The sequence below is a fragment of the Lipotes vexillifer genome, unplaced genomic scaffold, assembly GCF_000442215.2.
Source record: "Lipotes vexillifer unplaced genomic scaffold, Lipotes_vexillifer_v1.1 scaffold793, whole genome shotgun sequence".
Lineage (NCBI taxonomy): Eukaryota > Metazoa > Chordata > Mammalia > Artiodactyla > Lipotidae > Lipotes > Lipotes vexillifer.
The window spans coordinates 22,033-40,117 of NW_006774859.1; the positions used below are offsets into that span (position 1 = coordinate 22,033).

Sequence of the window (18,085 nt, forward strand, 5' to 3'; positions counted from 1 at the left end):
CACTGAAAATACTAATAGATATCCATTAAATTATCTCGCATAAATCAATTACTAATAAATAGTAGTGGATAATAAATGACTACTTCATGTCCTTAATTTTATAATAAATGACTACTTCATGTCCTTAATAATAAATAAATGACTACCTCATGTCCTTAATTTTATTCTTAATTTGGCAAATATTAACTGTACAATATGGACTCATGTGTATTATATAGAGATATGTATTTTTCACTTTTCTTTCTTAGATGTCTCCCTGGATTTTCTGGAAATTTTTGTGAAATTAACATAAATGAAAGTTCTTCATCACCATGTCTAAATGGTGTGAACTGTGAGGATCACACCAATGGATATATTTGCAAATGTCAACAAGGTAATTATGAAAAAGTAATGATCGTGCAAATGTCACATTTATTTACAAAATATATGTATTTATATATGTGTATGGTATATGTGTGTGTTTGTACAATATAATTTTGACAATCAACTCACTAATAATGTTGTTGACTATCAACCAGCTTCTTAGTGATGATCACACTTAAAAAATATGAAATTGTTTTTCAATGATACTAGTAATCAATCCTTTAGGCTATCAGCAAGAAATCCTGGTGCTTAGATCATGGTATCTCACTGCAGGTATTTTCAAAATTTATGTAAGCTTCAAATTCCTGATCTTTATCTATATCCATTGTGTCTGGTGCACAACAAGTCCTTTGTGAAAACTGGCTCCTTAATATTTACATTATTATTACTGCCAATGATCATCAGTATAGAGATGGACTTGTTGGGTGAAATGATTTTATTCAAGGGGAAATTTTTTATTACCAACAGGTCTTTTGGGCCATTTCTGCCTTTGCTCATATTATCTTTAACTGTATACTAATATAAACAAGTTGTGTCCAGGAATCTTCTTCCCTCTCCTTCCTCTAGTTTTCTAAACTTTCAGATTTGTTGCTTTCTACCTGTGACTTCTATCACTCATCTTACCTTCAAAATTTAGTTTCATCCACCCCAAAATTATGTTGAATATGTGAATTTCCTTGAGCAATAATAATCTCACAAGAATATATGTGGGGGATATTTTTGGTCACTAAAAAAGAATTCTCATTATTCACAAGCCCCAGAGAAGACTTAAGATAACTTGTGGATACCCCAGAGTCTGGGCTCCTGGTTATTTGAACCCCCAGAGGAAATAACAGCCAATAATTCTTACAGATAAAAGAAGTGGAATAAAACTTACAATGCTCTGATAGAAGAAATAAATACCATTTGAAAGCTTTTGATTTTCCCCCCCAAAATATCTTTTTCATACAGCAGAAGCAAGAAGAACTACAATCCTGCAGACTGTGGAATGAAAATCACATTCACAGAAAGTTAGAAAAGATGAAAAGGCAGAGGGCTATGTACCAGATGAAGGAACAAGATAAAACCCCAGAAAACCAACTAAATGAAGTGGAGATAGGCAACCTTCTAGAAAAGTAATTCAAAAAATGATAGTGAAGATGATCCAGCACCTCAGAAAAAAATGGAGAGAAAGATCAAGAAGATGTAAGAAATGTTTAACAAAGACCTAGAAGAATTAAACAAAAAACACCTAGAAGAATTAAAGAACAAACAAACAGAGATGAACAATACAATAACTGAAGTGAAAAATAAACTAGAGGGGATCAATAGCAGAATAACTGAGGCAGGAGAAAGGAAAAGTGACCTGGAAGACAAAATGGTGGAATTCAATGTTGCAGCACAGATTAAAGAAAAAAGAATGAAAAGAAATGAAGACAGCATAAGAGACCTCTGGGACAACATTAAATGCAACAACATTCACATAATAAGGGCCCCAGAAGGAGAAGAGAGAGAGAAAGGACCTGAGAAAATATATGAAGTGATTATAGTAGAAAACTTCCCTAATAAGGAAAGGAAATAGCCAGCCATGTCCAAGGAGTGCAGAGAGTCCCATAAAGGATAAACCCAAGGATAAACATGCTGAGACACAGAGTAATCAAATTGACAAAAATTAAAGACAAATTATGAAAAGCAACAAGGGAAAAGAGACAAATAAAATACAAGGGAACTCCCATAAGGTTAACAGCTGATTTCTCAGCAGAAACTCTAGAAGCCAGAAGTGAATGGCACCATATATTTAAAGAGATGTAAGGGAAGAAACTACAACCACAATTACTCTACACAACAAGGATTTCATTCAGATTCTATGGGGAAATAAAAAGCTTTACAGACAAGCAAAAGCTAAGATAATTCAGCATCACCAAACCAGCTCTACAAGAATGGCTAAAGGAACTTCTAGAAGTAGGAAACATAAGAAAAGGAAAGAACATACAAAAAAAAAAAAAAAAAACACAAAACAATTAAGAAAATGGTAATAGGAATAAACATATTGATAATTGCCTTGAATGTGAATGGATTAAATTCTCCAACCAAAACACACAGGCTCGTTCAATGGATATAAAAACAAGACCTATATATATGCTGTCGACAAGAGACACACTTCAGACCAAGGGACACATACAGACTGAAAGTGAGGGGATAGAAAAAGATAGTCCATGCAAATGGAAATCAAAAGAAACCTGGACTTGCAATACTCATATCAGATAAAATAGATTTAAAATAAAGAGTGTTACAAGAAACAAGGGAGAACACTACATAATGATCAAGGGATCAATCCAAGAAGAAGATATAACAATTATAAATATCTATGACCCAACATAGGAGTACCTTAACACATAAGGCAAATGCTAACAGATATAAGAGGAAATCAACTAACACAATAATAATAGGGGACTTTAACACCTCACTAACACCAATGGACAGATCATCCAGACAGAAAATTAATAAGGAAACACAAGCTGTAAATGACACAATAGACCAGATAGATGTAATTGATATTTAGAGGACATTCCATCTGAAAACAGCAGATTACACTTTCTTCTCAAGGGCACATGGAACATGATCCAGGATAGATCACATCTTGGGTCATAAATCAAGCCTCGGTAAATTTATGAAAATTGAAATCCTATCAAGCATCTTTTCCAACCACAACGCTATGAGATTAGAAATAAATTACAAGGAAAAAACGTAAAAAGCACAAATATATGGAGGCTAAACAATACTTCACTAAATAACCGAGGGATCTCTGACAAAATCAAAGAGGAAATTAAAATACACCTAGAGACAAATGACAATGAAAACATGACAATCCAAAACCTATGGGATGCAGCAAAAGATGTTGTAAGAGGGAAGTTTATATCAATTCAATACCACCTGAAGAAACAAGAAAAAACTCAATTTAATCTTACATCTAAAGGAACTAGAGAAAGAAGAACAAACAAACTCCAAAGTTAGTAGAAGAAAAGAAATCATAAAGATCAGAGCAGAAATAAATGAAATAGAAACAAAGAAAACAATAGCAAAGATCAATAAAACTAAAAGCTGGTTCTTTGAGAAGATAAACAAAATTGACAAACCTTTAGCCAGAATCATCAAGAAAAAGAGGGAGAGTACTCAAATCAATAAAATTAGAAATGAAAAAGGTGAAGTTACATTGGACACCACAGAAATACAAAGCATCATAAGAGACTACTACAGCAACTCTATGCCAATAAAATGGACAGCCTGGAAGAAATGGACAGTTCTTAGAAAGGTATAAACTTCCAAGATTAAACCAGGAAGAAATAAAAAATATGAACAGACCAATCACAAGCACTGAAATTGAAACTGTGATTAAAAATCTTCCAACAAACAAAAGTCCATGATCAGATGGCTTCACAGGTGAATTCTATCAAACATGTAGAGAAGAGCTAACACCCATCCTTCTCAAATGCTTCCAAAAACTTGCAGAGAAAGGAACACTCCCAAACTCATTCTACAAGACCACCATCATCCTGATACCAAAGATAGTACAAAAAAAGAAAATTACAGACCAATATCACTGATGAATATAATGCAAAAATCCTCAACAAAATACTAGCAAACAGAATCCAACAGCACATTAAAGGGATCATACACGATGATCAAGTGGGATTTATACCAGGGATGCAAGGATTCTTCAAGAAATGCAAACCACTTAACATGATATACCATATTAACAAATTGAAGACTAAAAACACTGTGATCCTCTCAGTAGATGCACAAAAAGCTTTTGACAAAATTCAACACCTATTTATGATAAAAACTCTCCAGAAAGTGGGCATAGAGGAAACCTACCTCAACATAATAAAGGCCATATATGACAAACCCACAGCAAACATCATTCTCAAAAGTGAAAATCTGAAAGCATTTGCTGTAAGATCAGGAACATAACAGGATGTCCATTCTCACCACTATTATTCAAGATAGTTTTGGAAGTTTTAGCCACAGCAATCAGAGAAGAAAAGGACATAAAAGGAATCCAAATCGGTGGAAAAGAAGTAAACCTGTCACTATCATGGATGACATGATACTATACATGTATAATCCTAAAGATGCCATCAGAAGACTACTAGAGCTAATCAATGAATTGGTAAAGTTGCAGGATACAAAATTAATGCACAGAAATCTTTTGCATTCCTATACACTAACAACAAAAGATCAGAAAAATAAATTAAGGAAACAATCCCATTCACCATTGCAACAGAAAGAATAAAATACCTAGGAATAAACCTACCTAAGGAGACAAAAGACCTGAATGCAGAAAACTACAAGACACTGATGAAAGAAATCAAAGGTGAAACTAACAGATGGAGATATATACCATGTTCTTGGATTGGAAAAATCAATATTGTAAAAATGACTATACTACCCAAAGCAATCTACAGATTCAATGCAATCTCTATCAAATTACCCATGGCATTTTTTACAGAACTAGAACAAAAAATCTTAAAATTTGTATGCAGACACAAAAGACACCAAATACCCAAAGCAATCCTGAGGAAAAAAAAAAAAAAAAACAGAGCTGGAGGAATCAGGCTCCCTGACTTCAGACTATACTACAAAGCTACAGTAATCAAGACAATATGGTACTGGCACAAAAACAGAAATATAGATCAATGGAACAGGATAGAAAGTCCAGAGATAAGCCCATGCACCTATGGCCAACTAATCTGTGACAAAGGAGGCAAGGATATACAATGGAGAAAAGACAGCCTCTTCAATAAGTGGTGCTGGGAAAACTGGAAAGCTACATGGAAAATAATGAAATTAGAACACTCCCTAACACCACTCACAAACATAAACTCAAAATATATTAAAGACCTAAATGTAAGACAGGACACTATAAAACTCTTAGAGGAAAACATAGGCAGAACACTCTATGACATAAATCACAGCAAGATCTTCTTTGACCCACCTCCTAGAGTAATGAAAATAAAAACAAAAATAAACACAAAGATCTAGTGAAACTTAAAAGCTTTTGCACAGCAAAGGAAACCATAAACAAGACGAAAAGACAACCCTCAGAATGGGAGAAAATATTTGCAAAAGAAGCAACTGACAAAGAATTAATCTCCAAAATATACAAGCAGCCCATGCAGCTCAATATCAAAAAAATAAATAGCCCAATCCAAAAGTGGGCAGAAGACCTGAATAGACATTTCTGCAAAGAAGATATACAGATCGCCAACAAACACATGAAAGGATGCTCAACATCACTAATCATTAGAGAGATGCAAATCAAAATTACAATGAGATATCATCCCACATTTATTAGAATGGGCATCATCAGAAAATCTACTAACAACAAATGCTGGAGAGGGTGTGGAGAAAAGAGAACCCTCTTGCACTGTTGGTGGGAATGTAAATTGATACAGCCACTATGGAGAACAGTATGGAGGTTCCTTAAGAAACTAAAAATAGAATTACCATATGACCCAGCAATCCCACTACTGGGCATATACCCAGAGAAAACCATAATTCAAAAATACACATGCACCCTAATGTTCATTACAGCACTATTTACAATAGCCAGGTCATGGAAACAACCTAAATGCCCATCGACAGACGAATGGATACAGACAATGTGGTGCATGTATACAATGAAATATTACTCAGCCATAAAAAGGAACAAAACTGGGTCATTTGTAGAGACATGGATGGACTTAGAGACTGTCATACAGAGTGAAAATGCCTATAGATATGAATGACAGAGTGAAGTAAGTCAGAAAAAGAAAAGCAAATATCGTATATTAATGCCTATATGTGGAATCTAGAAAAATGGTAGAGATGAACTGGTTTGCAAGGCAGAAATAGAGACACAGATGTAGAGAACAAACATATTGACACAAAAGGGGGAAAGCGGGTGTGGCGGGTGGTGGTGGGATCAATTGGGATTGACGTATATACACTAATATGTGTAAAATAGGTAACTAATAAGAAAACTGCTGTATATAAAAATAAATAAGTAAAATAAGATTCAAAAAAAAATAAAGTTGGATGTAAGGAGTGCTAGGAAATAAGGTTGGAGAATTTAAAATATATATATTTTTGTCAAGGTCTGATAATTTAAAACCATTAGATAGCCACCTTAAGCAATGCATATAATCCTATGAAAACAGTTAAGAAACAAAACAAGTATTAAAGTCATTTTTACCATATCAATACATATCTTATAATTGCTAGTTCCATTTATTATGTTGATAGATTAGTTTTGATGCTCCAGGTGAATATTCCACTTGTTTCAGATTTACTTGAGGCCTGGGGCCCTTCTGAAACAGCTGCAGCATCAATCAAAATCCCATTCTGAATGTTGCCCATCCGGTCCACTGTGGAAACGAAAGGCCTCAAAAATACCCATCTGCCTTGTTGGGTGATAACTCAGGACTTGCTGGTACTTTTGGTGCAAGACTTAGATTCTGGGCTTCCCCCCCCCGCCATATAAAGCAGATTTATTTTAAAATTTCTCAAAATGCAATGAGTTATCACAGTTGGTATAAGCAGTTTGATTAAATAACAATACCAGTAGCTGTCCTTCACTGAATACTTGCTATAGACCTGCACTAAGCAAAATCCTTATGGCCACCATGCCATCCTTTTTTTAAAAAAATTATATTATTATTTTTAATATTTGAATTTTATTTAATTTATTTTTATAATAAATATTTATATTATTTATAAATAATTTCTAATATTTTTTTCTTATTAGTTATCCATTTTATACATATTAGTGTATACATGTCAATCCCAATCTCACAATTCATACCACCACCACCCCTCCCCCATCACTTTCCCGCCTTGGTGTCCATACATTTGTTCTCTACATCTGTGTCTCTATTTCTGTTTAGATTCTTCACAGCCAAGTCACAAGAGCACATACCTTGTAAGCAACAAAACAAACAGACGAATTATTAGAAAGTGCTATGGATACCCTCTCAGACCCCTGTCCCCTCCCAAGGGCTCTCTCCAGCCAGGCCTCTTAACCACACCAGCACTTCCTACTTCTGAAGTTATTTAATGAATAATCTCAAGCTTGCAGGTCACCCTTCAATCTTTCTTCATTTTTTTCTTCTTTCCTCATTGTCTTTAATAGCACAGTTAGCTGTTGTTTGTTTTTCTTTTTTTCAGTATGTTTCCTAATTTGTATATTGAAATTCACTCTCTGACAGGCAGTACTATAGTTTTTATAAATGTGTAAAATTGTGTAGGTACCACCACAGCCAGTCATGTGGCCACTGCCCTCACAATGTTCTCATGCCACCACTGTGTAGTCAGTCCTTTCCTCACCCCCAACATGAATTCATTTTGATAGGAGTCTGATTTTTTTCTTCATCATTTATCCTTGAAAAGTTTCCCTGTTGTTGAGCTCTTCTTTCTGTCATATTCTGAATTTTAAATGTTGAAGGCCAAATGTGGGAGGCCTTGAGCTATAATTAGATAATACTAATTATAGTAACAATAACAATATTAGTACATGTACACCCTGCTATTTTACATGTACTCACTTATTCAGTTTTCATAATGACCTTGTGAAGAAGGTATTTTTTCCATCTCATTTTTTCCATGAGGAAATGTAGTCCCAGAGTCTTTGGGTAATCCCCCATATCATATTAGTGGCAAAACTGAAATTCACAGCCAGGAAGTCTGGCCTGGTGCTGTACCCTCATTTCTTATGTTCCCCTAAAAGGGCCTGCACTGAATAGCAACTTCCCATAAAGTTTCAATTATGTAGGCTGAGTAAGTTCCAGAACTTACTCTACAACAGTGTACCTATAGTTAATAGTACTGTATTGCGTACTTAAATTTCTTTTAAAAGGATACATATCATGTTAAATGTTCTTATGAAAATTAAAAAAAAATCAAATGGACAGCCCTCCAAAAAAAAAAAGACCTTCACCAATAAGGTCCATCAGTGTGTGGCAGCTTAATCGCTTAATCTGGATGTTAGCAATTCTAAGCACTGTGAGATTTCTCAGGAAGAGGGAACCTCCAGATCTCTCTGATTAGCTCCTATAAAGCTTCCATAAGCAAAAACTGAGAACTTAACACTTTTCTGAGTAGTTAATAGCAATTTGCCTTCTCCAAAATGGCACAGAAAGACACAAATGCTGACCTATTTGGTTTATACTTGTCCCCTCATCTCTCTCATCCATAGAGGAAACCAGCTTTAAATCATGTTGATAATTCTTTCTTATGCTCTGGTCTAAATCAGGCCATTAGTCTTACCTTATATACTTCTGGATGGAAACCTACCTTCCCTAGGTATTTACTTCTATCTTTAAATTAGTTAAGTACCATAAATTATTGCCATTTTTTACTCTCATCAGTTGTGGAAATCTTCCTTAAGTTCACATCATGCGGCCAATTTTCAGAATTTTCTTGTCTTCATGTAACAGCTCTTCCTCCATGGTTGTCATCTTGGGTGCCTCCTCCAACTGCACCTCAAGGTTTGTGATTTTTGTCTTTTTTCTCCCTTCCCCCTTCACTGTAGTCAAACAACTGCTTGACTCCTGCAACTTTCTGAACAGAAAAAAGTTTGAAAAATTAAATGTCGGTTTCTTCACCACACAAATCTGCAAAACACAACTGAAATTTAAACTGGGTATAAGTAGGTTAAAAGACTCTGTTCTTTAGTTTTGTTCCAGGAAACCCCATCTGAGAAGGTGTATTTGGCACATCTTGGAAAAGTACAGTCCATTTGTGATTCTGATCCATGAAGGGCCATAGTTAGCATGGGGCCCTCTCCCTCTCCCTCTCCCTAGGCAGATACCTTTCCCTCCAGGCTAAGAAGGGGCAGTGTCTGACGAGTGGAGCACAGGTTGGATCTCAGACCTCACCCACCCTCTCTGCACGAGATCTTTGTCCAGCACAAGACAGTATTGATCACAGAGCTGATCCTCTGCTTAGGCAGTAAATCCAATGACCAGTGAGCTCTTTTCCATTGAAGTATCAATACAAATATTCATATTATTTTACAAAATAAAATGCACTTATGTTTTGGCCTAAGTACTCCCATTTATAGTGTTACATAAAAGTGTTTACCACTCAGTAAGTTTACCATTATGAGCAAGCTGACAGTTGGAAAATCTCTGTATTGCAAATGTGAATGCTTCTCCCAGAATTGGGCAGTCACTGTGCCCAGACACTTGTGTCTTTTTTCTTTCTTTCTTTTTTTTCTTTTTTTTTTTTTTGTGGTACACGGGCCTCTCACTGTTGTGGCCTCTCCCATTGTGGAGCACAGGCTCTGGACACGCAGGCTCAGCGACCATGGCTCACGGGCCCAACCGCTCCATGGCATGTGGGATCTTCCCGGACCCGGGCACGAACCCGTATCCCCTGCATCGGCAGGCGGACTCTCAACCACTGCGCCACCAGGGAAGCCTCCAGACACTTTTTATACTCAGGAGGGGTGCAGTCGTGTTTGTATAGGTAATGATATAAACTGCAGACACATATTTTGCCCTTAAAATAGCATTATTCATTTTGAAGCAGAAATGCTGCATTGTCCTTGGGGCAAGAAAACTGAGAAACACATACTATCTGCCACCCATGCTCATAATTATTAAGTCAGGGATAGGCTTTTGTATTTAGAACAAGAGATATAGAATAATTTTTCTTTTTAACTAAGAACGATGAAAAGTGAAATAATCTCTGAGAGTATATACTATTATATTTTCCTGAAGATACGGATGTAAAAATCAATTTTACATATTCTAAAATTAGACTAAGAAAAGGAGACAGACAATTTATGTTATCCAATTACTACATAATATATTAACTAGTAAGGCAGAATTATTTTCAGTTTAGGTTTAATTTTATTTTCCCCAGATTAGATGAAAATCACTTGGTGCTGAGAGGGAAAATGAAATGAAATTAAAATATATAAATCTTTGAAATAGTGACTTTTATTTTCATTAACAAACTCAAACTATTACAACTGCTATTTTATAGCAGAGAATGGTAGTGTTAAAACTGGTCAATGTTTCTAGTCGTGTATATTGATGTATTTAAAGATTTGTTTTGTTCATCACCTTAAAAATTAGTCTAATATGTTATTTTTATTATAATTTGAAATCTAAAATCATCTTTGTTTTACATGTGCATTATTTGACAACATTCATTCTATAAGCATTTATTTATTTTTATCATATGTCAGATATTAGAGTAGTACTATGAGTTTAACACCACAATGATTTGATCACTTTTTCTGAATTGCTAATGAAAACTTTTGGTTTACTGATTTTAATCACCAAACAGTATTTTTTTAGCATCTGGTTACCTTATTACAAATGGACAGCAAATCTATATGGGACACAAAGGATGTTTTCTTCATCTCTGTGAGTTTTTCTTTTTTCAGTCTTACCTACTGGATTTTAATTTGCCTGTTTTATAGTCCCTTATTCTGTTTCCATTTTCTGGCCCACACCAGTACAAGGACATTTATCTTATTTATTTTTGATAGTGTTGACTGAAAAAAATGCACAGCCTAAGAATTGAGTATCATGTTTTATTCGGTGTACTTGCTGAGGACCTACGCCCGGGAGGCAGCTTCTCAGATCTCTCTGAGGGACGGCTCCCAAGAGGAAAGGAAGGAGCCAGGATATACAAGAGTTTTTGCAACAAAAACCATGTATTCAGAACATCAAAAGATTACTGTTAATTAAAGCAAAAACAGACATCTCAGGTTAATGGGTTTAGTACTTTTCTATGTATGGGAAGACACCAGAGTCTGGGCTCATTGAAATCATTCTTTGACATGCACCTTGACTATCTAGTTTTCTAGCGAGTAATCCTGTATCCTGTTTTCTCCATTCTGAATTCCCTCAAGGTGCACAGATGGTGGTGGCCACAGTGGCTGCTGGCTTAATGGCTGTAACACTTTGTTTACTGATACGGCAGATGACATTCTTTGCCCACAATAGGTATGATTGACACTCAGCATCCATTCCTGTTTATTGTGGTTTCTGTACTGCAGAGGCAAGGACATTAAAAACTACAATATCTAAACTCCCTTGAAATTGAAATTGTAAATATAAATTGAGTTCCACCAATATAAACATACCTGAAATCTGGAGGATATCGTGGAGGTCTTTTCTGGGTGTCTTAGCAGTTTCATCTGGTGGAGAAGGTCATGGACATGTGGGGTTTTATGCAGCAGATTTCACTATTGAATCGCTGACTGTGTATTAAAAAGCAGGACTGGCAGAAAGACTGCAATTTTGTGTTGAGTCACCAGCTTCAGGGAGAGGTAGCTGGGAAGGAAGTGGTGGCAGCTCTTGGGTACCCAGCTTCCCTCAATTAGTGCAAGGGGATCTTGAACTCAGTCATTCAATTGTGGCTTTTATGCTTCTCACTTTCCTGCTTACAACTGAGGTGGCATCTCCCAGAGAGTCAAATCTGTGGTTCTAGAAGTGACCCATACAGCCCTTCCTTCTAATAAATTGTAGTGTTTTATTCTGTTATTAAGGCCCCTTTTGCTTAGAAACCTAGAGTGATTTCTGTTTCCTGAGCTGAACCCCTACTAACTTTTATTCTATCCTATTTTCTTGATTTTGACCAAGACATCCTTACTGTTCCCCTCAGCTTAACTAAACTTTAGACAGGCTTCTTCATGACTCTATGGCACACTCTCTCTTTCTTTACAGCATTCACTTTAGAAAACTAGTAATTGTAAATTCTTCTCCATCCCATTGAGGTTGGAAATTTCTTGCAGGCTTTGCCAATTTTACAACCCAGGAAAGTCTTTCTCAAGGACCTGAGAGTCAGCACTTTGATGGAACCATAGAAGGAGGCAGTGACACTCTCTCCGCTCCAGGGAGGGGTGTGTCTAATGTCAGTGAGTGACCATTAACCACACAGATGGCCTGAGCACACTAACCAACATTCCCAGCCCAATATCCACCAGCATTTTTCCACTCGCTCATCCCAGCACTTGAAAACCCTTCCACCTACATTTGGTTCAGTGCAGTTGTGTTCCATAGCTCTCCCTTAATTCAATAGTTTTTTTCTTTTATTGTAATACTCTTGAATAAAAATTTCCTTGTCTTTTTACTGGTCTGGTGAACTCTTTTTCTTTCCCTCTTCCTATCTTATGGTTTAGAGTTTGTAATATCCTTCACAGTACTAGAAGGAAGAAAAAAGCTACATTATTATTCTTAATTGTTTAAAATATATTGTGGACTGTTTTATTCAATCAAAAGAATATACAAGCAATTTATAATGTATATTTATTGTATAAGATAATATAATAAACCTTGTGTACCTTCCATCTGCTTCAGGAAGTAACATTAGCAATGAGTTTAGCCTTCTCGATATCCCTCTCTGAACACATTAGTATCTCCCACCCTGCAGAAACAATTCTGAATTTTATATTCAACATCCCTTTAGTGTTCCTTAGCATTTTATTATATGTGTAGATATCTCTAAGTGATGTTATTAAGTTTGTGTGTATTTGACTTTTATAGGGACAGTTATCAGAATGTAAATGTTTTTACAGAATTTGCTGTTATGCAAAACAGTATGTTTGCAAGATTCAACCATGTGAATGACTGGTTGTGGTGGTTTTTATAAGCCCTCCAAAAATGTTTTTCCTGAATCACCTCTTATAGCCTGATGAACAGAGATGCCCACAGGATGTTCACTACATGACAGAACATTACAAAGTTGAGAGTCATGGACTGGTCTTTGGGCAGCTACTTCTAACTTTGATCTGGGTCCCCCAAATTTCTTAAACTTGCCTTGTTATTTTTCTTCTTATAATGTGGTATTGCACAGAAATCATTTCTAAACCCCCCAGAATACTTATTTAATTTTCTCATACAATTTATCAGGGAGAATGATGAGAATATATTGCTAAGTAGGAACAAGAATAAGACTGAATTTCCCACTAGCCAGAGTTCAGATTAAATGCTGTGGGATAATACATAGACAAATAAAGTTTAAAAAGTTGCTTTAAAGTTCACATAGGTCATCAAAGAGTAGTGACAGCTATTTCTGTAGACCTTTCATCCCTATGTGGAATAGTATATTCAGGCTAACATGTTCTTAAACATACTGATTTATTATAAATAGTTGCCCCATAAGAAAGAATCAATGGTTTCACACTGCTTCTAATATGCACCCAGTAAACCACAGCTCGGATATTGTGTGTGTAGCTTAACAATGTTGGTGCTGATTTAATATTAAAATTCTGGAAAATATCAAACAGAAGACAAACACGCTGTGTTTTAGTGTGGAAAATTAGGTCTCATGTTTAAGGAGAATTCTTACAGCCAATAGTCAGCTGAACAAAGACATAATATTTGTATTCTTTAGAACTACAGCTTAAGAAATACTAAATGTAAAACACCATGAGTATTACAAGAAAACATTTCACATTGAGAAATCTGTAGTAATTGCTTTCCTTTGAATTTAAGGTTCATTTTAAATGGAATTATGGGGTGTGTTTATTCCGTTGTCTTCTACGTATCTATTCCAAAGGAAATATGTAAAGAAATTTAGATATGGAACGTAGAATGGCACCAAAGGTACAATCTGAAACTTTATTTTACATATACATGCTTCCATTTCTACACACTGTATGATTTTAGGGCAAATTATTTGTCTTTTCTTAATTTAATTTTTCCAGCTAAGAAATAGAGATAATAATAATAGCTACTTGATAGAATGATTATAAAGAGAATTGAAACAATTTATATTAAATACCTAGCACATTTATAACATAGAGTAAGAGTGTATATAAACTATATACATGTATATATGCTATTCTCCTTACTATTATTATTATTAAGAATTGAATTGAAACTATATATATATATGTGTGTATATATAAGCTATTCTCCTTACAACTATTATTATTATTAACAGTTGAATCTCTGCTTTGTTATTGTGCTTAACAGGAAGATCAGGACATCCCTGTGAGAAAGAACTTTATGAGTGCCTTTCCAACTTACATGTTCATGGAATGTGCAGAGGAAGTGAACCTGGCGAAGGCTTGCCATGTTTATGCACACCTGGACTTGTGGTAAAACTTACTGATGGGTTTTGTTGTGATACATTTTTTCATCATCTTTGAACGAGAGGAAATACTGGAATGTTGCATGGTGACAAACGGAGGTTGGAGACGTTCCTCTCAGTACCTCTCTCCTTCTCTGTCTGCACTTACTGTGCCTTCTCACCATTCCCCTTCCCTTCTTCCATCCATCACATGCACTCTCAGCCCTTCCTCTCAGGAGAAAAGCATTCTGAGAGACTGATCTATACAAAGGTGCAAGTGACCAAATGCATTAAAACATTAAAGGGCAAGGAATTCTTATATTTGAGTAAAACATTTTTCTTTTTAATGTCAGAGAGGAATTACTTAATACCATCAGGGTATTGGCAGAACCTCCATTTTTCTCGAGGGCATAGCACTGTTACCAGGGCTGAGCTCAGAATATTGTTTGTCTGGGGAGGATGAATCTCCTTCTTTGGCAAATTTGAACAGGTGACTCCATTAGCACTAGAATAGACTTACCTGGTAGAAATATCTCTATTAAAAGACAGCTTTTGACCACAATCCTTTATTAAAGCTGACCACAGCATATGAATATATCAATAGTAAGGGAACAGCAATTGCCATGACTGTGTTGCCAGGAATTCTAAATGTATATTTATAAAATGTATATATATATATGTATAACTAAATCACTTTGCCATACACCTGAAACTACCACAACATAGTAAATCAACTATACTCCAATATAAAATTTAAAAATAGGGCTTCCCTCATGGTGCAGTGGTTAATAATCTGCCTGCCAAGGCAGGGGACAAAGGTTCGAGCCCTAGTCCAGGAAGATCCCACATGCTGCGGAGCAACTAAGCCCATGCTCCACAACTACTGAGCTTGTGCTCTAGAGCCCACAAGCCATAACTACTGAGCCCACATGCCACAACTACTGAAGCCTCCATACCTAGAGCCCATGCTCTGCAACAACAGAAACCACCAGAATGAGTAGTCCGCACACTGAAACGAAGAGTAGTCCCTGCTCGCTGCAACTAGAGAAAGCCCGCATGCAACAATGAAGACCCACCACTGCCAAAATATAAAAAATAAAATAAAATGAAATTTTAAAATAAAACATATATATTTATAAATTTGATTAATAGATGGACCAGTCTTAATCAAGATTAAGGCTAAATAATTAGAGAGGGTATCCAGTCAGGTGCAGTATTAAGGAATCACACGTCAAGGAAATGCGAGGCCTGGCCAGGGCTGAAGAAGGATGCCCAGGTATGAATGGGTCAGGGGACTCCTCAGAGCTGGAGGATCAGAAGCAGGAGTGTCCGGAAGTGGTTAAGGAATTGAGCAGAAAAATGGTTGATACCTATCATTGGAACACAAGAATTTGAGAAAACCTGGGTATAAATCCAATCTGTCTGAGAGGGACATGGGTAAACTAAAACAGAACTATTGTTTTCCTGTCTCTGAGAATCTTCCGGTCCAGGCTTTGCCTTGGGGAAAGAATTTTCCCTTAGTGACCGCAGGAGGATGATCTTTGAGGAAGAATTTCAGGCACTCTGACAACAGAGTGTGGGAGGTATTCAGTGCCAAGAAATTATTTTTGTATCACCTCAGATTACATCAATAATAGCTTCCTCAAGGAGTCAGTAGAAAGAGAAGAAGACTGAAATCTATCCTTTATTTAAGTAAATTCTTCTGCTAATGCAACTGGTATATAGAAAACTAAATAACTAGAAAAGAAATGATCATTTTATAGATTTTTTGGTTAAACAAGAAGAATTTACTACCAAATATCTTTAAAATTCCTTTGAGGTATATGTTGACATTGTAAAAAATATCCTGAAAAACATAGTTTTATAAAACCAGAAGTCTACTAATTAGAGGGAACTGTTACAGATATAATAAACCTATATTTTACTATGGCAATTAACAAATAAATTTGAAATGGATATTCTTATAGCCACTGTCTCACGTATTGAAAGCTAAAATAAAACTTAAAAACTTACAATCATAAGATATACTGTGTGGGTAAAGCCTATAAAAATATAAGAGGGATTCTACTTTTGTTAATGCATTTGATATGTTCTAAAATGAACAGATAAAGGTAGAGGTAACAATTTAGTGAAAAAGAATTTACAATTTATGTTGTACCTGTCAATGTTATAGCAGTATATAGACATTTTAAATTAAATATGACTTAAAGATATACCCTTGAAAATAGGATGTAAATTATTAGTTGGAATTTCAAAAGAAAAATGTTTTGCTCAAATATAAGAAAATCAGATATAAGATTTGCAAATATTGTCTCTCATTTAGTAGGCTGCCTTTTTTACTTTGGTAGTTTCCTTCACTGTGCAAGAGCTTTTTAGTTTGATGTAGTCTCATTTGTTTAGTTTTGCTTTTGTTTTACTGGCTTGAGAAGACAGATCAAAAAAAAATATTACTAAGACCTATGTCAAAGAGTGTACTGCCTGTTTTCTAACTAAGAGTTTTATAGTTTCAGATTTGATGCTTAAGTCTTAAATCTATTTTGAGTTTATTTCTGTATATGGTGTGAGAAAGTGGTCCAGTTTGATCTTTTTGTGTAGCTGTTCAGTTTTTCCACCACCATTTATTGAAGAGGTTGTTTTTTCTCCATTGTATATTCTTGCCTCCCTTGTCATAGATTAATTAACCATGAGTGTGTGGGTTTATTTCTGGGCTCTCCTGTTTCATTGAGCTATGTGTCTGTTTCTGTGTCAGTACCATGCTGTTTTGATTACAGTAGCTTTGTTGTATACTTTAAAATCACAGTGCTTGATACTTCCAGCTTCATTCTTCTTTCTCAACAGTGCTTTAACTATTTGGGGTCTTTTGTGTTTCCACACAAATTTTTAGAATTGTTTGTTCTAGTTCTGTGAAAAATGCCATTGGTATTTTGATAAGGATTGCATTGAATCTGTAGATTGCCTTGGGTAGTATGAACATTTTAGCAATATTAATTCTTCCAATCCATGAACATTGTTAAACTTTATGTGTATTTGTGCCTTCTTCAGTTTCTTTCATCAGTGTCATAGTTATTGGAGTACAAGACTTTTACTTTGTTGGTTAGATTTATACAGAGGTAACATTCTTTTTTATTCAATTTTAAAGGGATTGTTTTCATCATTTCTCTTTCTGATAGTTTTTTATCAGTGTATAGAAGTAAAAGAGATTTCTGTATATAAATTTTGTATCCTGCAATTTGCTGAATTTATTTACTAGTTCTAATAGTCTTTTGATTGTGCCTTTAGGATTTGCTATATATGTATCATGCCATCTGCAAACAGTGACAATTTTACTTCTTCCTCTCCAATCTACACTTATTTCCTTTTCTTGTCTGATTGCTGTACCTAGGGTTTCCAACACTGTCAAATAAAAATGGTGAGAGTGGGCATCCTTGTTGTGCTCCTGATCTTAGAGGCAATGCTTTCAACTTTTCGACATTAAGTATGATGTTGGCTGGGTATTTCTTATATGTGGGCTTTATTATGTTGAGGTTTGTTCCCTCTATACAGTTTGTTGAGGATTTTTTGTCATAAATGGATGTTGAATTTCATTGAAATCTTTTTCAGTATCTATTCTGATCATTGTATAATTTTTATTCTTCTATTAGTTAATGTGATATATCACATTGATTGATTT

At 35.3% G+C, this 18,085-nt stretch overlaps 1 protein-coding gene across 1 annotated transcript in view; it reads left to right on the plus strand.

The window, feature by feature from the left end:
• Positions 1-248: 248 nt before the first annotated feature.
• The window catches only part of EYS (EGF-like photoreceptor maintenance factor), a gene marked incomplete at its 5' end in the record, with an annotated part of 885,136 nt that continues 867,299 nt past the window's right edge, over positions 249-18,085 (plus strand). The window contains 2 exons of the mRNA XM_007449587.1: positions 249-373; positions 14,319-14,443. Of these exons, the coding sequence (XP_007449649.1) occupies positions 249-373; positions 14,319-14,443 (250 nt within the window). The remainder of the gene's footprint in view (positions 374-14,318; positions 14,444-18,085) is intronic.